The sequence below is a fragment of the Phycodurus eques genome, chromosome 17 (assembly GCF_024500275.1).
Source record: "Phycodurus eques isolate BA_2022a chromosome 17, UOR_Pequ_1.1, whole genome shotgun sequence".
In the NCBI taxonomy this organism is placed as follows: domain Eukaryota; kingdom Metazoa; phylum Chordata; class Actinopteri; order Syngnathiformes; family Syngnathidae; genus Phycodurus; species Phycodurus eques.
In genome coordinates, this window is record NC_084541.1 from 1,227,820 (window position 1) to 1,250,397 (window position 22,578).

The 22,578-nt window shown below is 43.0% G+C and overlaps 1 protein-coding gene across 3 annotated transcripts in view; it reads right to left on the reverse strand.

Moving 5' to 3' along the window:
- Window positions 1-22,578, reverse strand: part of LOC133416330 (E3 ubiquitin-protein ligase RNF43) — an 88,651-nt gene that overhangs the window by 26,165 nt on the left and 39,908 nt on the right. For 2 of the 3 annotated variants that reach the window (XM_061703173.1, XM_061703172.1), the window contains exon 2: window positions 5,060-5,173. The exons of the other annotated variant lie outside the window; for it this stretch is intronic. In XM_061703173.1, coding sequence (XP_061559157.1) covers window positions 5,060-5,173 — 114 coding nt within the window. The remainder of the gene's footprint in view (window positions 1-5,059; window positions 5,174-22,578) is intronic. 3 annotated transcript variants of the gene reach the window in all.

The following is a 22,578-nucleotide window of genomic DNA, read 5'->3' on the forward strand; positions in this document are numbered from 1 at the left end:
GCTGGATAAAAGCAACTCCTGCGGTTTGCCTGTTAGTGTCATTATGACAGGGGGGGCGGGGGGGGGGGGAGTCCAAGTGAAAGGAAAGTCTCCAAAGTCAGATGGCTGTGCCCTAAAAATGCCAACAAGGGTTGACATCAAGTAAAAAGCAAGCTCAAGTGTGGACGAAAAGAAGCTAACCATTAGACTACATTAAGTACTTACTACAGAGTTATCTTCACATTGATATGATGGACTAAGACATGCCTAACTTTAGCAACAGAGGAAATGGGAGGGGGAAAAGCCTGTGGCATGAGAGTCAAGCAGGCACAAACAGGACTGGAGGAATACATAGACGGAAGCGAGCACACAAAGTTGAAGGGAAAAAAATAAAAATAAAGCATTTGTGAGGGATGTCGAGAGATGGGCCCCAAGCTACTTTTACATGATCGCGAAGTTTGTGCGTTTGAGATGAAATGATCAAAGCAGAGTCAAGAAGCACAGAGAATTTGGCCTTCAGGCAAACAGGAAGAAGGGAACCTTGAAGAAAGACTTTTTTGGGGGGGTTTTGTTTTTTTTACTTTTAAGCAGCGATTAACAGTATTTCCGACGTTTTGAAATAATGCAGAGGTCGATGAGTTTCAAAGTGTGTGGAGATTAAAGTGCCCGAAGGCTCCTGCCGGACGAGTCACTATTGTAAGAAAAGTTGGACGTCAAACTTTGCGGGACAGGTATCGTCTATCCGTTTGAAGACAAGTCTTCCAAAACCTGGCACAGGCGAGCCAAGAACACATTTGATGAGAGAGAAATGAATGTAAACCCAGATCTCATTCTTTGTGTACCTGCTGCTTTTAAGATTTGCTCTCAACGTTTCCAAAATCCAGCCTTTTCCAGATGTTGCCAGTGTTCTTGCGCCAACGAAAGGGATACATCACAAAAAGCGATTGCTGCCGACCGCTGTTGCTATTCCAGCTCTTAACTGCAAAACAGCAGCCAGGAACAGACTACGGTGACAGATAACGAGACACGAGAAGACAAAAACACTGTCACGAGGGTCATTCTTCTTCGGCCTTCCCTTGGTTTTCACCTCTTCCTGTCGCCGGAGCCACTTGTCCTGGACTGACCACCAAAGGAGCCCCTACGACACAATCTGCAGAATGTGTATTATGTTCAGTCTATCTTGAGATACAAGGTTAATTTGGTCTTTCGCCACGTTCGTAAACCGAAACTCTCATACTGCCAATCTTTTTTCTCCATTGCCAACAGAAGTGAAATCAGCCCCAAGCGTGAATGTTTTTAAGTCCAGGTTATTCTTTTTCTCACGCTTATGAGTGAGCGTTTTAGAGCATTTCGCACAGTACCTTTTTAGTCATTTTAGTAAGCTGGCTTTTATTTTTCTGTACTTCGTTTTGAAATGTCCTTTTGCACTTTGTTTTGAAATGCTTTTAATCACGTAAAGCACATTGACTTACCTTGTATACATTACATTGACTTACCTATATACATACATTTGCCTTGCCTTGCCTTTGTTTGTTAGCACGATTTCCATGATAAATTGCACACTGATCTGTATCTGTCATCGATATCACGGTCATCATGTATTTTGTCGTCTTGATGCATGAGAAGTCATTTTGTTTGTTCCTGTTTGCAATTTCGAATGTGTAAAATGTGCTTAGGGTTGCAGATTTGGGATTTTTTTTTTTGCACTCAAAATACATTTGTATCTGTATTTTTGGGGGGTTTATAATTCTTCTCTTCATACCGTTTCCTCTCTGTTCGGGCGCACACTTGCACAAATCAAAGCCTCTCCCCTACAACCAAAATCGTCTCTCTTCGTTTTCTTGCCCTTCAAGTCTTGAAATGAAACAGTTATGAACAATTATGTCACGATTATAGTGACCTAAATTAAGACTTTGGTTGAAAAATAAGCACTTAACACTTAAACTAAAACCCTTTTTACAAAAAAATAGGACCGACAAAACCCACATCAGCATGGTCTTACAGCCGTGCCGCAAGCGCAAACTTGAATAGGCATACGGCAGTGCAGCTCACATTTTAATCAATGTAATGCTCATACCTAATTTAATGTGTTGAGGGTTGCTTACGACGTCTAAAAGAGAACAACATCAAATGTTCATTCAACTCTTGTAATTTTGCCAAAGCACTTGTCTGCGCTGTTCAAGCATGTGTGTCACTACACCAATATTTCTAAATAAATCCATTCTTCAAATAAACACCCCTTTTTGTAGGGTTTGCAGTAGAGTAAAAACCAACTTTAGTCGCCGTTTGATGCACTGATGCAAAAAAATGCAGGCACACTTAGCAAGCGTTAGTCCAAGTTGGCTACTTCCAGTTAGGATCGCTCGGCCTTGGCGGAGGTCGGAACTTTACAGTGACATTACCATCGTTCATCCACTCGCTTTATTTTTGGTATATTAGGCTTCTCTTATCAGTGCTACAATGGGCAGTTTTACATGGCATTATTACACAAACGATCAAGAGCTGTGTCCAACGACCAACTTTCTTTACGCGTTAGAACAATTTGGAAAGTAGTCTTGGAAGAAACATGATCCAATAACACACAAAGATCCAAGCGCATGCACAGGAAAAGCCCGGTCGACGACAACAGGATTTACAGCACAATCATGGCAAAGCCCTTTTCATCAGAGAGGAGTAGAATCAATAACCGAGGCTTTCTATCAGAGTCGACAGGTTCAGACATGGGCCACGCACTCAATCAGTGCGAGAGCTGTTCTCACAAAAACGACGGACTCTTTGTGATGGCTTGTGTGTGAATGAAAAGTCAGCGAAACCTCCTGAGCATACAACCGTGCTTTGAACGTTGTCGATTACAGCATTTATGCAGGGCAACGTACAGTAAGCCTTGCGTGGAGTTTAAACTCGGCCTCTTGGCACCGCTGCAGAGTCTTTGCCCAATGAGTCATGGGTTGCTTTGAAAACAGTTTCAAGGCTTAAGTCTCCACAGAAAAAAAACATCTCCAATACAGTCTGATGGTTGGGTAAGCCAGTGGTTAAGTTGCTCGAGTTTTGTGGATGTAATGCCACTGGAGCAACGGAGGGTTTGGATTCAGGCACTTGAATAAGAAAGGTGAGTGGCCTGGAGCAGTCGATTCGGACCGTTTGGAATTATTCGGAATTCCGTTCACTTTTTAAATGAGCAAAAGTATTCACCAAACCGAGGGAATTCACAGGTTTACCAAACCACAGAGTTAGAATTGCAGGTCCAGTTCTCTGTGTGAGCATTGTTTTATTTAACCATTACCCGGCATTCCTCCTTCATCGCTGATTACTTTTGACCAGGAATGCCGCAGCAATGTTGAAACAGAAAGGCATTCCAGAATGTTGTGCTGATTAGCTACGGAGGTAGTAACAGTCATATCGGTTTCCGTGCAAACGGGACAGCTGGAGTGGTTGAGCCTTGTAAAAGCGGTTTTAGTTGATTTAGCTCTCGAATTGGACCTGATTAGACATGCGTGTGCGTGTCTCCCTAAAGATGTGGGCGGTCAGTGTATAATGTGCTGTTATACCATTTACATTTCACTGACTTTGCAGAATCATTCAATGTTTGCGTGTGATATTGCCAGTAGAGGGCAACATCTGAAGGCCAAACATACTGACACACACCCTGTCCTGTCCAGTTGCGACATCATCCTCATGTTTTGAATCGCTGCAGATGCACAAACTAAGTCCAGCAGTTCCGACAAAAGATTTAAGTACCCGCTATTATAGTATTAGAACACAAGTGAACAGCAATACAAGTTTTGGCCTCAATTGTGTACTGAGGATCGAAAGAGGAAAAAAAAAAAAAGACTATATATATATATATATATATATATATATATATATATATAAAATCATAAAAGCTGGGAGCTTCATGTTATTTAGTTTCCAGTCTATTTTTAGTGTGTGGGGTGCAAAATGAACCCTCGGTGGGCGTCGGAGTATCTATAGATCAGTGGGGTGGGTTACAGTCAGACGAAACTGTAAACAAGTCTCATTCAAAGAACCACACATCCAAACCATCTGACTCATCCTTTTCAAAGGAGAGCAAACTAACCAGCAGCTGCATGATGAATCCCATTTTTCTTGATTTTATTTTGTCCAAGACTCAAAGCGAGGAAGCCAGGATGCAGGTGGCTAGAGTGGAGCTTATATCGGGACACACGTTTTACAGACAACAACAAGAAGAAGAACACCCTCCCTCCTTTCCTCCTCATGATTTCAAAGGCGGGAGGGAGGAAGCACTCGGAAGCGACAGCCTTTTGTCTGAGAAACGAGTGTTTTGTTTATGGGGCAACACAGTGATGCCATTAGGCTTTAATCAAAACCATTTCTGCATTAAGCCTTGAGTGACACCCCCCCACTTGCTTTGGTTCCCACCGAGAGAGAGCAAACAGGGGGGAGCACGAAAGCGGCGGGTAAATGTGTGGGAATGTCTCGACATCATCGCCGTGGTGGCCGGCCGGCTCTACAACATGGCTTTCAATTAGGGGAAAAGAAAACACAAGCTTAAAAAGGCAGGCCCCTAACTATACTCCTGCCAGCTCATTTGCCACCGCGAGAAAAAGGAGGAAAATAGCAACAGTTTTAAATCACACTACTTATAATTTACCGCGTGTATGGAAGAATACTTAAACACGAGGGAGATCCAGGTCACTTTGCACATACATCTTAACCATTGTGGGTGGAATCTATCTATAAGTTCCGGCTGCTCTCATATTAGAGGGAAGCAGAACTGGAGATGGCCCATGCTCTGCTTCTGAGGAACTGAGATGGGACCAGTGACAGCTGGCCTTTAAAGTCTCACATCCGCAGCCAGGGCTCACTGCCACTTGCTTCACAGTAGTTCTGATCTGAGAGCACTCCCCTGTGCAAAAAGCCATCAGCATCCTGCACAAAACCTAGCTTTTCCAAATAATTCCCATCTTCTCTTTAAGTTTAGACCGGAACAGGCTGTGGAACGACGACAGCGGCGACCGCTTGCCACGTCGGAAAGGCGAAGGAGTCTTTGAAGGTTTGCAAAAGGAATCAAGATGGCATGTGTGCGTTCGATTTCTACCTTATCCTGCAGCGGCAGACAGCGGGGAACCCTCTGCTCCAGTTTGACAATGGTGATGAAGTCACTCTCTTGCCGTTCATCTTCACTTGTGTTGCACAGTGACAGAGGGTGGTACTGCAGACAAAGGCACAGTTTAGAATCTTCAAATGTATTGATGAAAAAGAAATAAAATAAATGAAAGTATTCAAAGACTTGAGAAGAAGAAAAAAAAAAAATCCATCTTTTTGTTAATGATGTTTCTGGGAGTTTGTGTTTTGACGGCGATGTCCAGGAATTCAAACGAGAAGCAAAGTCAGGAATAAACGTTGATGGTGGCTAAATGCTGGCTGTGCTAAAGACAAGAAAGAATCAATGAAAATGTTACTGGTGCGGTAGAGAAGTCGTCTCGTCAAAATCTACGAGGTTCATATCGCAATGTTGTTTCGCGATATACCCGCATCACGTTTCAGTATTGTAGTTCTCCAATGAAATCTCTCAATATTGCAAAATGAACAGTAAAACACTTTTTATTACGTTATGCTTTTATGAAGCATCTCCATTGGCTGCCAGAGGCGTCCATCGAACACGCACGACAGCATTACGAAATAAAGAGGCCTGTTTCTTTCCACTGATATTGTGTGTATGTAACAGAGGTGTTTCTACCAATATATCGACGATTGCAAAATCACTTTATTGTCTGCATTGTACATTGCTGGCAAAATGGGTTCACGTCATATTGGGAGTTACTCTGTGTCATATTTTCACTCTCTAAATATGGGAGCTGCATCACTAATACAGCGGCTGAAGTGAGAGGAGTTTCAGAATGTCTTTATATTGTGGCTTTAGATGACAGCGATTGCTGAAAACCTTCCAAATCGGTTATGGAAAGGGCAGTGATAGATCCCACACAGACACTTGAGGAGGAGTGAAACAAACATTTGATCCCCCTGAAAAAGGAGGACCCCTACAGTTGCTGAAAGGCCGCATCGAAGAGCTCCAGGGTCAGCAGTTGTTTGGAAGTCAGAGGCACAGTGTCATGGATACGGCGCGGGAGGAAAGCCCAACTTCATAGCAACATGACAGAGTGCGAACCCGCCAGTGAAGGATGAAGTGACAAAAGTAAACAACAAAATGAAATGGCTTGTTTTTATTCACAGTATATTCTTGTCTTGGCGACCAATCATTGGACAGCAGGCACCGAACAGCCCGTATCAGGGGGTTCGCTACCCTGTACGCCACAGAACTCCCCGATGGGCACGGTCGCACGCCTTCTCCAAGTCCGCAAAAGACATGTAGACCTGTTGGGCGAACTCCCATGCACCCTCAAGGACCTTGCCGAGGGTGAAGAGCTGGTCCGCTGTTCTACGGCCAGGACAAAAACCACACTGCTCCTCCTGAATCTGAGATTAAACTTCCCGACGGACCCTCCTCTCCAACACCCCTGAATAGACCTTACCACGGAGGCCGAGGAGTGTGATCCCCCTGTAGTTGGAACTGTTGGAAAGGGGGACCACCACCCCGGTCTGCCAATCCAGAGGCACTGTCTCCGATATCCACGCGATGTTGCAGAGGCGTGTCAACCAGGACTGCCCCACGACATCCAGAGCCTTTAGGAACTCCGGGCGAACCTCATCCACCCCCGGGACCTTGCCACCGAGGAGCTTTTTAACTACCTCGGTGACCTCAACCCCAGAGATAGGAGAGCCCGCCTCAGAGACCCCAGACTCTGCTTCCTCATGGGAAGGTGTGTCGGTGGCATTGGGGAGATCTTCGAAGTATTCTCCTCACCGACTCACAACGTCCCGAATCGAAGTCTGCAGCGCCCCGTCCTCACTATTACACAGTGTTGTTGGTGCAGTGCTTCCCCGTCCTGAGACGGTGGACCAGAATTTCCTCGAAGCCATCCGGAAATCGTTCGCAACGGCCTTACCGAACTCCTCGCATGTCCGAGTTTTTGCCTCAGTATTATTATGATAGCGCTAAAAGAAACAAAAACAAAAGAAAACAGACACATACATGCATTGAAAGCATGGCAACATCTTTTATTTTTACATGCAAAATATATTAAATCTGCAACCCAACGTATTTTTGGACATTTGAAATTCTGAACAACATGCAATGGGAATTTTCATGGATGCAAGACCCCACAAATTGACCGAGACGACAGCGATGTATTCATTAGTGATGGGACGTAATTTATATGTTCATCTGATTCATTCGAAGCTTTGTAATTCATCAGTCTCAAATCAGTCAGCTTCTCCTTTGTGAAATCAGTGGGTGGGCTTATTTACTTTACCGAGTTTTACCCGTAAACTCTACTTATCTGTTTTTTGTTTGTTTGTTTTTTTACAGTGCTGCATCGCTCTCTTAAAGGGGCCCCGGCACGCAGCCCAACACATTATGCTAAATGTAGTAGTTAAAGGTCATTAAAACGGTAATACAGTGAATCCCTGCTATATTGCAGTTCATCGTTCACACCACTTTTATATCGGAGATTTTAAAGTCATGCTTTCCATAGGTTTGTACAGTATAAAGGCATGTCCGAAAGAAAGAAAAATAAAGTTTGTGCCAAGTATCTTTTGGTTGCACATTCTCACATTGTTTTTTTTTTTTTTTTCTATCTGCAGTTTGATTTCCCTTTGTTGTATGCGTCAGTTTTACAATCAACTTCAACTGAGAGCGAGTGACACATTAACAGCTTGAACCAATTCCACTTTCCATATTATTTGGGGAACTGTGCAACTAGGAGAGTCTTCTTTTCATTTCCTCATTTCTTGACAGTGAGAGAGTGAAAGTAGGCGCTGAGGAATGTTGTAAAACGTTTGTTTTAGTATGCTTTCATGTGCTTTAAGTGTGTGGGAGGAGTCTTTCCATATCGTGGGTGGGTCTGGAATGTATGCCCTGCCATAAACGGATTCACTGTATACGTTTTATCACCGTTAATGAGTAAACCATTAAACTGTTTCATCCCTAATCCGACAAAAGTGCCATGAAATGTGTGGTGCTTATTTTGACATGCTCTATAATGCAAAAAAAGAAAAAAGAAATAAATAGGCGGCAGGGTGGACGACATGTTCGCACATCCGCCTCACAGTTCTGAGGACCCGGGTTCAAATCCGGCCTCGCCTGTGTGGTTTGCATGTTCTCCCCGTGCCTGCGTGACTTTTCTCCGGGTACTCCGGTTTCCTCCCACTTCCCAAAAGTATGCATAGAAGGTTAATTGAAGACTTTAAATAGTCCGTAGGTGGGAATGTGAGTGCGAATGGTTGTTTGTTTCTAGGTGCCCTGCGATTGGCTGGAGACCGGTTCAGGGTGTACCCCGCCTCTCGCCCAGAGTCAGCTGGGACAGGCTCCAGCACGCTAGCCACCCGAGTGAGGAGAAGCGGTAGGGAAAATGGATGGATGGATGGATGGATTTAAAAAAAAAATTTTTTTTTTAAATGAAATCATACAGAACAGAAGTGAGCTAAACCCTGCTCGGGGAGTCAGTCGAGCTCACAGATCAGCCCACCCCGGCAGAGTGGTCCCACCCAGCCTGGCCCATTGGGGCCTGGTCCTTCCCCGGTAGGCCTCTTCATGTGGCAGCGGGCTGAGGTCAACAGGGCTCCCCCTCGTCTTACCCAGCGGAAATCCCTAAATTAAAACCCCCAAGGGGGGCATAAACAGCTGGCACCCCGGTCAAGAGGGCTTTGACGTAATGTTCTGCAAAGGGCTGGTGCTTGTCTGTCAGAGGGCAGAAGCAAAGTGGGACGGAAAACAGCAGGCTTCGAAAAGAGGAGTAAGATATCGAAAGATGGATCTGCATTCCACTCATCATTAAAGCCAGAATGATCGTTGCAACAGCAAGAACATGGAATGATCTAACGGACAAAGGGGAGGCAGCCCCTCACATTGCTGTTGAATACACCAATGCCCGCCCTCACCCGATCAGGAAGTAAAGTAATGCAGCAATCTGCCCTGCGTACCGTTTTGCCAGCTGCCTCTTCCGAGAACTCAATTAAAGGCCTACAGTTTAACCTGGCCCCTAACAAGCAAAAAAGGGAAGACAATTTTACAGTTCACTGATGGCATGACCTCAACTCTTGTTAGGTACTAGCCCTATGGGAGATGTTGAAAAGGAGTCATTTGCAGTGTTTTAAAAAAAGGTTTGACTGTAACATTACAGTGTCTTTGAAATCTTACAGTGGTCATCGTCCAAATTGCTTCTACTTTTGAGATACAATGAAAGTGTGGTCTAATAAAGCAGATGAGATCAAAGCGCAGCGAAACCTCGAAAGTCAAATGTCCCTGAAGTCATAACATTCAGAATTCCATCAACGATTTCAAATGTTACCACAGAAGGGTAACTAGCAGTGATGACCATAAACCCGGAACGGTGCACACGCTCTGCCTGCTCAGTATAAAATGGCAGTTGAGGACAGTACGTCCACATACAAAAGAGAAAAAGCATAAAGTTCACTGGTGGGTCACAATGTGCAACAAACTTTCATTGCCATCTACGAGTGAGAATATATTTGATTGTCATTACCTTTATATAGTGGGTAACTTCTTTCTGACATTTCCAAATGTTAAAAAGCCCAATATACTGGATGAAATCTTGAACCAAGGCCTAGTACACACATGCATAAAAGATAATTGGCCTGTTTTTGGCCCTTCCTGACCAAGAATGACAAACACCAGATTATTTGATGTTTTAGAAGATTCTCCTCTACAATTAGTGGTCTGTGGTCTGAAGCGTCTTATAGTGAATTTGTCCCCAAAATAGGGTCTGAAAATGGGGCGGGCCGACACATTTAAATGTTAACTCACCTCTCAACTCTCTCACATTAGACTATTAAGCCCACTTTCATCCCGTCTAAAGGAATCTTTCCGTGGTCTTTTCTTTTTTGAATTTCAGGATTTTTCAGTCAAAAAATAATCCCGAGAGAGAGATCGCATTTGATCACGCGCGATTTCTGTCTTTGAGGACGAGATTCTGCATCGGTGGTGGAACGCAATCTTTACGTGTGTGGCGTTCTCTTTTGATTTGATCGCAGCACACCACACACAGTACTATCAAAAGTGTTAAATGCTCTTTTTTTTTTTTTTTTTTTTTAAATCTTTCTGTGTGGGGTCTGGAACAGATAATCTTTGAAGATTTACCATGCCTAAAGTGACTCACCTGCCGTAATGCCCTTGCTCCACAATCCTTATTTTTACACTTCTAACCCTAATTAAAAACAAAGCTTGACTCTGGAATTCTACTTCTATTATTTCTAAGGGGAAAAAAACGATTCTAAATCTTTACAAATGTGAAATTGACTGGAATGGCTTGTGTTGGACCCCGCAGTAGATGCCGCAGCTGCCTTGGCGTTCCGTCTGGCTTTTTGAAAGCAACCACCTCGTGGACGGATAGGTGCGTAAAAGTTTTACATCTTTGACAAGAGAGCATTATCTTCTGTTTTGGGCACGCTCTCACCACGAAGATTCAGGTGGCTGCAATGACCCTCCATGTGCCATCTAGCACTTAGAACACACCCAGCCATCCGGGTACAAATGGCATCAGGACAGACTGAAACATCTTCATTTGGTTTTTGTGTGGCCTTGAGAAAAAGGGGCCTGGGAAACCAAATCACCAAGTCTCCATTTCACAGAGACAAGAAACCACAGGGCATGCAAACAGTTCCCCACAGACTGTTAACAATGCTCACTCCTCCATTCCGCCTCCTCCTCATCTGTCTAGATCTGTTGCAAACTGACGGGGACGTGTCCCTTGGCTCTTTTGTAGCCACGATTAAAGGCATTCCTTTCCAGTTCAATCAAAGGCTGTTACCAAAATATTCTGAGGCAAGAAACTAACAGCTTGAAAAACAAATACATGGACAGAAAAAGACAAAAATAAATAGAAGCTGTGGTGAGAAGTCAATAATATTTTCCCCTTGCTTAGGCCTGCGGATGTTCTTTTTTCATTTGCCAATAATCAGCGAGAGGGCTTTCAAGTTCATCTGCTGCCAGCCAGTGTTGCAGGGAGGAAGCTCATCAGGCTCCGCCGCTCAATTACTGGCCGTGCATCTTCTTCTCAAAAACAACTATTGGATCGAAAAATAGATGCAATGTCATTTCAATGATGTTGAGGGATTTCCGACCGAGCCCCGGAATATGTTTTGTGTTGCGAGCCGAAATTTGAGGTATACCAGGTAGGGGCAGTACATCTCGCAATGACTGTGAGACTTTTTGAAATAAGTGTTTGACTGAGGAAGCGAGCAAGCTTTGTCAATGGAGCTATAGGCCCTCAGGCCTGCCGGGTTTGCGCATATCAGCAGATTCTGTATTAAATCCACCGTGGTTCTATATCCGCAATTAAACTTGCACAGAACCTGGGTCGTGGGTAAACACGCAGACCCATTTACCTAGGTTCTAGATTGATTATTTAGTGAGTGACTGCACCTCAACTAAAAATGTCCTGGATTCCTTTGTGCTTCAAACCACAATAATGCAATCGCTCAGAAAGAGCGATTGCATTAGACATCAGAAGATAAATGATTATATAAATTACAATAATTTATCTTCTGGCATCAGAAGATAAATGATTGTTGTACCCATAACACACCTTCAAACAAGTTCAATAATTGTGACGCCAAGATGAACATCAAAGATGGACGCGTCTAAATAGTCGTGCAAGTCTGTTGCTAAAGGCCCACATGCGTGTGTTGGCACGTCAACATACATCTGCAAAGCTGCGGAATAGTATAGCGAGACAGATATCTGGTTAGTTAGATGGGACGGCTGAATGTGGTCAAATGCGCTCACAAGAGATGAAACACTGTCTGCCTCGATAATTGGACAAGGCTTGTTGAAGCCAAAGACTGTGTTTTTATTTGGGTGGCAAGTTCAAAAGAGAGCACAGAGTGGCGTTTCTCAAAGGTCACATTTGTCCTTGGACTAATAATCAACCAGCAGTGGAGTCCTCGCACGCACGCTCACACACAGAATGACAGAAAAACACCAAACAAACTCCTCTCGTATGATGCCAATGTAATGTTAACGGTGGACGCTCGGTTAGCATATCCGCCTCGTAGTTCGGTGGTTCCGGGTTTTCTCAGAGTACTCCGGCTTTTTCCCACAATCCAAAAATATCCATGTTAGGTTCATTGTAGACTCAATTTTTCCTTAGGTGTGAATTTGAGTGTGAATGGTTGTTCGTCTATAGCACAGGTGTCAAGCTCAAGGCCCGGGGGCCAGATCTGGCCCGCCATATCGTTGATGCACAAAACCTATGACAAAATTGAACTGAAAATAGTGTCAAAAACCAAATCGTACGAAAACTGAGGTTCCACGGTACATATAATGATATGATGAGATGATTATATATGTACGTGTATATTGTTCCACAGTCATAATGGCCCTCTGAGGGAAACCATAACGATGTGGCCCACGACAAAAATGAATTGGACATCCCTGGTCCATACTGTGTGTAGTAGTATCTTATTTCTTACTGGATTTATTTAGAATGTACTTATTTAAAGGCAGCGTTTTCTAAATTTTTAGCAAGACAAAAAGATCACGGTCCAAGAATCTTATCCAGTCAAATCAGACTAGCTCTATTGGCCAAGCAGGTTTGAACGGGTGGAGGAAGGTGTCAGGTGAGTTGTGTGACAGAAGAGTCTCTGCTAGGATGAAGGCCAAAGTTTTTTAAGACAGCGGTGAGGCCGGCCATGATGGACGGATTAGAGACAGCGGCACTGAAGAGACGACAGGAAGCAGAGCCGGAGGTGGCGGAAATGAAGATGTTGACGTCCTCTCCAGGAGTGGCCAGGTTGGATAAAATTAGAACTGAGCTCATCAGAGGGACGGCCGAGGTTCGATGTTTTGGAGACAAAGTGAGAGAGAGAGAGCAGACTTCGATGGTTTGGACACGTCCAGAGGAGAAATAGTGAGTATACTGGTCGAAGGACGATGAGGTTGGAGCTGCCAGTCAAGAGAGCTCGAGGAAGACCAAAGAGAAGGTTGATAGGCATAGGCTCACCTGGAAACCTAAATAGGACAAGCCTTATAGAAAATGGCTGGATGGAGGTTAACATTTGTCTGGTGTCTGGGGACGAAAAGGACAAAGGGCCCACTCACACTGGGCAAGCGTTGGTGCGATTCCCACGCTTGTCCCATGCAGCCCTGCGCTTACATCTTCATTTGTTCTTCGGTATTCTTACGTGTGCCATCATTTCACTGCGTAACTGTGAGTTTCCTTGCTACGCGTTGGTCTTGTCATTTCTGTTGTGCTGTCAAGGTGGTAGTTATCTTTAATAAGAAGCAATTACATTGATTATACATGTTGGGCGCCTGTGCATGTACTTCTTGCATGAGCCAACATTCCAAGCTGAGGCTCGTCTCTTTCAACTGTGCCGTGTCCTCGTTAATGTATCACCGAAAGATTAAATGCACCAAACAGTGAACAGTGGTCTTCAAAAGCATCCAATTTCAGACCTATTGTTAAATGTTCAAGTTCGAAGGCCCAAAAACGTCATCTGAACGAACGGCCAAAGTGACATTTCTAATCAATTCCCAGGTGGACTGCAGCGTTGTGAAAAAGTACCCTTCGTCTCTACTCTTTCATGTCATTTGAAAATAGCATCTGCTTGCAAATACAAATGAGCAGGAAGCTTAGTGCTTTAGACCTGTCAAAACAAAAGGCTTGTGTTCTTTCCCTCACTTTATTAACAGCGTCATTCAACAACATTTACCACTGAAAATGACTTAAAGAGTCGTCAGCCCATAACGAGACTTCAATAATTACCACTCGGCCTAAATTTACTTGGGGTGCGTCATCAGAATGTTTATGCTGTATAAATGGGATGAGACTTCCAAACAATTAAACTGGCGTGAGAAAATATCTGTATACAATTGCTTGTAGAGATGTTTGAGTCTATGTCGTGCTTGCCCAGAGATTATTTTGGGGGGGGGTTAGTTGGCCATTTTAAAAACTACGTCTGGAGCAAGCTGTTCAGCTCTTCGCCCGATGGTAATGTCGTTGTGTTTTGCTGATGTGTCCGCTGCATCTGCCACATGCGTGGATCCGCACACTAATTGCCAAGTGATAAACGACTGAAAATCATTATTATTATTATTATTTTTTTTTTCAATTTCAAAGTAAAATTCACCTTCAGATAGAGACTAAATTGTGAAAAATGTATCCTGTGTAGATTTACAGTTATGATAATCCCCAAAAGTTAAATCGAGGCTCTTCCATTTGGCTTTCCAACTCTGTTCAGATTCTCCCATTTATCGCTGCCCTTCTCTGCTATGGCCCTTTCTCATAGGTCATATCATGCTGACCCAACCTAGCTGCAACGATGTTGAAGCAGGATAATCTTAAAAAGTCAACTCTTTTGAGGCATCTCCATGATCGCCACACAGAATTGCACCCCAAGGTAAGGCACGGTTTCTGTTCATTAAACACTGTATGTCACTGTTGTCTCAAAGAACATTTTGTGGACTCTTGCAAGCATGAAAATGCATCTTGGTTGTTGCTGTTTACATTGCTGATTGCTGATTTTACATTTTCGCTCTTTAAAATAAAACTCGTTTAGGTGTTTTATTGTGTTCAAATTGATTTGAGCAATATTGTTGTAAAATGTACACTCCTGCAGTCTTCCCCGATATATCGCAAATCATCGCTTGCGCTCCTGCTATATCACGTTTTTTTTTTTTTTTCCCCAAACAATTGTTGTCCATATTGTTCTTGTCTAAATGTGCCCTTACCCCTGACAATGTTATTCCCCTCGCGGGATGAATAAAGTATGTACAGTTGTGCTCATAAGTTTACTAAGCCTGGCAAAATTTGTGAAATAATGGCAATTTGAAGGGGGACCATCTCATTATTTTCTTGATTGTTTTTTTCTTTCATGATTGCGCTATTTTGAAATGCCTTACTGCCTGAATTTGAATCCCATTAAAAATGAATGCGTTTTGCCGGATGATGACTTACAAATGCTGTGAACTCATGAGCACAACTATTAATCGAACAGGTGAAGGGGATACCCAAAACAATGCGTAGTGTGCGGCTGTATATTGCTTATTGCATGATTAAGGCAGGGACTGGAGCCTACCGCAGCTGATTGAGGGCAAAAGGCAGACTCGACCCTGCGCTGGTTGCTGGTCAGTCACGGGGCATTTGTGAAAAGGCTCCAAGTGTGAAATGATCCCATGCCAAGCATGAAATCACTGCGCTATCAAGTTGAAATCAATGTGTCTATTGGCACCTTTCACCAGCTCAAACGAAACTATTTCGCTAGCTTCTGCCCGGCAGGTGAAACACACGCCTCTCCTGCTGCAAACTAAAGTAGAGACGTCGTGAAAGATTAAACGGGATCTCTTACCAACTTCCTGCTCAAGTTGGTTTGATTCACTTTCAATGTACAGGCTGTAGATGTACACACTAAAGCATACATACCATCAACAACTCAGAACACTCCATCAGCCTCAGGCTAGCACTGCACTATACGTTTCAAAGCGCCGACTTCAACATAAACACAACACTTCCCTGTCATAACAGGTCAGCAGCTCGGTAACCCAGCAGTTTGTTAGTATTGCAGTGATCCCTCTTCCCTTTAGACACGGAGGCCACATCTCCACGTCCTCCAGGCTTCCTCTGGCCCGTCACTGGCCTGCAGGATGACTCCACTTTGCTCACGTTTCCACAACATGATGGAGAGAGAAAATACTAACTTTTCGCCTTGTGAAGAAATGTGCGGAGACATCAGTGAAACGAGTAAGGAAGGGTGTTTACCAAAGGGTACACATGGTAAAGAAGAAGAACTGTCGAATGACAAAAGACTGGAAATTCAAAGCGAAGTGACAATTTGCTTAACATAACTGGAGAATTCACATGAGGCTATCTGTCCACCAGCTGCATACGGGAAGGGATTAGTTTGTGTCAGTTATGAGTAACAATTGGAATGTAACATTTTACCACAATACAACAATTTATTGATAAACTCAGAGAAGGTTAATGTTTCTCATAAAGCGGTGCAATAGCGGTCAGGTATGTTCGGCTACATTTTGGACACGCTCAACTGCGAGTGAATAGCAGATATCATCACCACTAAGTGGCACAAAAACAAACTACAGCTGACACAAACAGGTCTGCGATGGGTCCGGTAGGTAGTGTGTGATGATGTGAAAATTCACAAAACCAATAAGATTGACTACAAGTTCACCGCAGTAGCCTTTTCCTGAGAACTTTTGGGGGAACGGTTATATCGACAGCTTACGGTAAGATAAAAATGGCAAGCAGTGGTTCTTAGGGTTGGGCATCGAGAATCAAGAACCGATTGGAACCGGGACTAATGTTCCAGTTCTCCAGGAATCGTTCAAATTTATAAATTTCGGGTTCCCAGTTTCAATGCCTCCAGTCCGCCGACCCTGAAAAGGTGGCGAAAACCAACGAAGAAGAACGCGCAACGAAGACACGCTTCCCCCCAAACAATAAAATACGTCTATACCGACATTGAGCAGCTAACAAGGTAAACGGTTGGTTGCACTTTTGCATCGATGGTTTTCAGCATTTATTTTAGTCTTCAAGCCAACGTAAGAGCCGATGACAGAAAAAAAAAAAGCTTAACATTTCCCTAAAACTTCACCGCAGCAACTTTACATCACAATGAATTGGGAGAAAATCCACATAAACGTCTCACAGAATCACAAACATTAACCTTGTGCCTCATCGGTGGGTAAGGAAAGGAATCAGCGTTTTATAGCATTTGGTCCAATGCATTGAAAAAAATATGCTTGGTTAATTTCTGACTTATTGGAGAAGCCCAGTGAGCCGTATCAAATTAGGGTATAAAAAGGAGAATTCAGTTTGAAATTCACAATTCCTGTCCAAAATACTAAAATATCCAGAGGTCACTGAAAGTGAAAGAGTCCGCATTAAAGCACTGCCAGTAATAATGCTGTAGGGTCTCTTTTTAATAGATGATCTATGTTTGTAATATTTGTTGTGTATTTCAGTCAATGAAACAAATGTTGCTGTAGCTGTTTGAAAGGACATGTTTTACCCATTGCACCTGGTGTGAGACCTTGGAAAAGATAAGGGTCTGACGATACTGTTGCATGGATGAAAGCAGAGCTGCTACTAGGGCTACACAATTAATCGAACATTAATTGTGATTTTGGCTGCCGCGATTAAATGAGCTTGATGGTCTGCGATTTTTTTTACACTTCAAATGCAGGCACTGGTGCGCGTGAAAAGTGCTTCCTTTATAGCAGTGCCCGCAACATAGTCAGACAGCCACCAGGGGGTACCCGTATGGTTAAGGCTTTATTAAGGGCTCCGTAGCCAACCGGAAAATCAAAGCATAAAATGGTATTGATGTCCAATATATGAATACTGTATATTAAGCTTTTATTTGGAAGTTGGCGCTCTAAGTGGAGCGTCTGCGTCGGTAAGACACTATGAACAATTGTTGTAGCTGCTGCCTTGACTTGAACTTTTTGGCTGGCCCAACCGTGATGGGGAAAAAAACATTGGGAATAAATAGGAGAGGGAAATCACAACTGTCGAGTTCTTTGCCGTTTGTGACCGTGCACGAATGACCAATGGTCAAGCGGAACTACGGCGACGTAGCCGTCCTTGACAATCACTATGTTGTCGAGGATTTTCAAATGAAAAGTCGGTGCCTGCAGTCTAATGTTATTGCGTTTTATGCATGAACTGTATTTGCTTCCGTTAAATTGCAATTCATGATTGCACTTTATTCAGTTAGCCCGTGGTAAAGTGGAATTTCTTTTGGGTCCATTTATTTTTTTTTTTATTATCCATCCATCCATTTTCTTTACCGCTTATCGTCACCAGGTTTGCGGGCTGCTGGAGCCTATCCCAGCTATCTTCGGGTCGTCTTTTTGAAACTGAAAAGTGTTACGTATTGCTTGTTGAAAAGGAGCGGAATGAAAATAACGCTTTTTCCTTAACATGAGGATTAATCGTGACTGATAATCGGGATTACAATATTGATGAAAATAATCGTAGCAGCCCCGCCCGAGCTGCTACAAATATGGAAGCTTTACTCCGCTAGAGACAGTAGAGTGTAAGTTCAGTGTGGTTGTGTTTCATGTTAAAATGCGACATGCTGCTCAGTAGATCATAATTTATATACAGTGCTGTGAAGAGGTTTTCACCCCTTTCTCAAATGTTTTATTTTTTTTTGCATGGCTTCCTCACTTTAATGTTTTCGATCATCAAACAAATGTAAATATCAGACAAAGATGAGACAAGCAAACATCAAATGCAGCTTTTAAATGGTGATTTATTAAAGAACGAAAGAAAAAAAAAAAACTTAAAACAACCTCGCCCTGTGTGAAAAAGTAATTGCCCCATAAACTTAATAACTGGTTGGGCTACACTAAGCAGCAGCAACTGAAATCAAGCGTTTTCTAGAACTGGAAATGAGTCTTTCACATCTCTGTGGTGATATTTGTATTCCTCCTTGAAGAATTGTTTTAATTCAGCATCACTGAAGGGTTTTCGAGCGTGAAGTCTTTTTAAAGTCATGCCACAGCATTTCAATTGGATTCAAGTCTGGACTTTGACGAGGGCACTCCAAAACCTTCACTTCGTATCAATCCATTCAGAGGTTTTGGTGTATTCTGGACCAACACAAGTGCGCTTCAGCTTGAGGTCACAAACTGATGGCCCAACATTCTCCTTCAGGATTTTCTGGTAAAGAGCAGAGTTCATGGTTCCATCAATCACAGCAAGTCATCCAGTGTCATATCCTGTTTTGTTTGCTTGGGCCTAAATGATATCACTGTCAAGAATAGGTACCCGCTGCCGCTGTTGGACTCTGCATTCAATCCGTTGCATTCTGCTACCATCTTCACTAAACTGGACTTGCGTAATGCCTATCACTTAGTGAGAATCAGAAAGGGTGATGAGTGGAAGACTGCCTTCAATACTCCCATGGGTCAGTTTGAATATTTGGTGATGCCGTTCGGTCTTACGAATGCCCCCGCTGTGTTCCAAAACTTGATCAATGACGTACTGCCCGATATGATTGGGCGCTTCTGTTTTGTTTACTTGGATGACATTCTCATTTTTTCCAGAGATCTCAAAGAACCCCGGCAGCATGTTCGGCTAGTCTTGCAGAGACTTCTTGAGAACAGTCCGTACGCAAAGCAGAGAAGTGTGAATTTCATGCCCGTTCCGTTCAATTTCTGGGGTTCATCGTGGAGCGGGGCCAGCTAAGACCCGATCCAGCCAAGATACGGGCTGTGGTCGATTGGCCATCTCCGACATCAAGGAAGCACTTGCAAAGGTTCCTTGGATTCGCCAATTTCTATCGGCGTTTCAATTACAGTTGTAAGGCAGAACCTTTGACAGGGCTTACATCAGTAAAGAAACCTCTTTATTGGGACCCCAGAAGCTGAATCGGCTTTTGTTGAGCTCTCGTTTACTAGTTCTCCTGTTCACACTCATCCCGATCCAAAACCTTCCGTTTATTGTAGAGGTGGATGCCTCGGATTCTGGAGCGGGGGCCGTACTATCCCGTCGACCAGAGAGTGCACCCCTGCGCATTCTTCTCGCATCGCCTCAGTCATGCTGAACATAACTGACGTTGGTAACGTCCTTGTGTAGGTTAGAGTTTGTTCTCCTAGCTTCCTTTAGTGTTTTCCTCCTGTGGCTCCCCGTCCTTATTTAAGTACCGGTCCGCTAGATGGTTTTCACGTCGACCTTCTGTCACGTCACTTTCTGTTTATAGTTGTCTTTTCACCTCGGCGTCCTCCCTTTGTTCAATAAAAGTCTGTAAACATGCATCTTCTGTTGCTTCCAAATATATTGTTTGACGCAGCCGTAACAGTCTAGGTCCTGAAGGAGCCAAACAGCCCAAGATCGTCACACTACCACCACCATGTTGGTATGATCTTCTTTTTCTGAAATGCTGTTTCATTTACTCCAGATGTAACGAGACGCACACCTTCCAAAAAGTTCAACTTTGGTCTTGTCATTCCGTAGACTATTGTCCCAAAAGTCTTGGGAATCATTCAGATGGTATTTGCAAAAGTAAGACGAGCCTTGATGTTCTTTTTCGTTAGCAGCGGTTTTCGCATTGGAACTATGCCACGGATGCCATTTTTTGCCCAGTCTCTTCCTTATATTTTAGTCACAAACACTGACCTTGAGTCATTCACTGCCTTTGACGGCTTTTGAATTCAAATATCCACGCTAACATGGAGGACTGGCAGTGACTAACTGAGGCAAGGGAGGCCTGCAGTTCTTTAGATGCTGTGAACTCCGCTCTATGTTTTCTCAATTTGTGGATAATAGCTCTCACCGTGGCTCGCTGGAGTCCTAAAGCTTGAGAAATGGCTTTGTAACCCATTCCAGACTGATAGATGTCAATTACTTTGGCATCGTGTTGCAGTTGTTTGATATCTTTTGGCCCTACTTCATTGTGTCAAACATGTTTTATTTCATTGATTTGTTGATTGACAGGTCTAGAGGTAATCAGGCTTTGGTGTGGTACGTGAAAATAAACTTAGCCTTCCAAGAAATGTGATTCACCACAGTTAATTCATGCTGTAGCAAGGAGGGATTACTTTTTCATACAGGGCCAGGTAGCTTTGAATATTTTTTTCATTACATAAATATCACAATTTAAAAGCAATATTGTATGTTTACTTGGTTTACTGGATGGATCTTTGTCACATATTTACATTTATTTGATTATCTTAAACCTTAAAGTGGGGAAACTATGCAAAAAAAGTATTTGAGATGGGGGGGGGGGTCAATACTTTTTCACCGCATTGTACCTTGTTTATATTTTGCAATCTCTCTGTGTATAAACACTGTCAAATATGCCATGCTAAGCAAATATACGATACGCATTATTTTTAAAATAAAATTATGAAGACATCGGCAATAAACAAAAGGAGTGTAAGTCAGTTGACTGAATCAGACTTTACACTTGGAAGTGGTTTACCCAGAAATGTTCGAAGTTGAAAAACAATTCCAAGATTCCAAACGAAAAAAGGCCTTAAGTTAATTTTACCCTGTACGTCATAACCTAATATTATAAACACCCAACAGGAAAGGCCTCCTTTTTTTCCCCCCACACTGATGTCATAAAGATATTGAGGGAAAGTAAACACAAAATGCACAAATAAATGAAAGGCTTTTCCATATTATTTGTGATCTTCTCCAGTGTTCATGTGGCCACACTGTCCGCACACTTAGCAACGCCTTAGCAACTTGCCAGTAAATAGTTGCAAAACAGCATCTCTGATGTGGCCCTGGCTGCTCAGAACAGGGATTTCCAACAAGGGTGCAGTCTGCTGTGAGAGATCATCAGATGTGTCGTGGGTAATTATTCAATTTCACTTACATTGTCCGAAAATTATTTTTTTATTTGGGACAAATGTACTTTTTTTTAAAAATTTATTTTTTTAAATGAATGACAAAAATACTTTCATTCACCTATGCCTGCGGCGTATATTGAAAGGGAGCACCATAAAATGCTTTTCCATTAAATGGCAGAATGTACAATTAACCTGTGTATCCACCTGTTGCTATTCATACAACAGAATAAGTCATGGCTTGCTGTGATTATCAGCTTTCAACCAGATTTCACTCTCAGTCCATTTGTGAGTAAATGTGAGTAAATTGAGACAAGCTCATCATTATTTCAGTGTATATATTAGACTTTACGCCGATCTGATCGGTGTTGTCGGTATCGGCCGATAATTAGCCTTTTATGCTGATTGGCTTTCAGATCGGCTGCGCACAAGACATTTAACTCCGCGTCGTCGTCGCGTATGAATCCAAAAACTAGTTTATTTTTAGCCTTGTCACGTGTGTTGTTGCACAGTACTGTATCTGACGGTCAATAAAGTTTTTTCAATCTTGTCGGCGAAAAAACACGTCGGTGTGGGACTATTTTGCGACGTCTCAGACAAACAAGTTATTTGCAGTCTGTGCACAACTGACGTACGTCGTGGGGAGCGTCATCTAAATGCTACAACGCAACACATTTGATCGAGCACCTGAAGAATGTACACGAGGAGGAGCATGCCGCGTTCAAGCAACACAGCGTGGGGGGGGGGGGGGGAAGATTTTTTAAAAAGTGTCTAACGGACTCAAACTCTGAACAACACCCGTCCATATAGCTGGGACAGTGAGAAACTTTGAGTAAGCATGTCATTAACAGTATTTATTAAAGTAATTTAGTTGCAACAAACTAATTTAATTGCAGTAAATTAGCACCCATTATTTCTGTCATGCTGTAATGTTGATTTGACCTAAATGTATGTCAGTGGCCAATCCTTGAATGCCCCCTTGAGGTATATTGGTGTTTTAACTTTTGTCTAAAATGCTAAAGAATCATTTGAGCTGGGACAGTTCCAGCACGCCCGCAACCCTTGTGAGGATAAACTGGACAGAAAATGGATGGATGGATACAGTATACAAGTATATACAATAAATGAACAAGTCATGTAAATAGACACATTGCTCCATCTTGTGATCGGCTCGGTGATCGGTTATCATCTTTTTAAACTTGCTGATCGGCCCC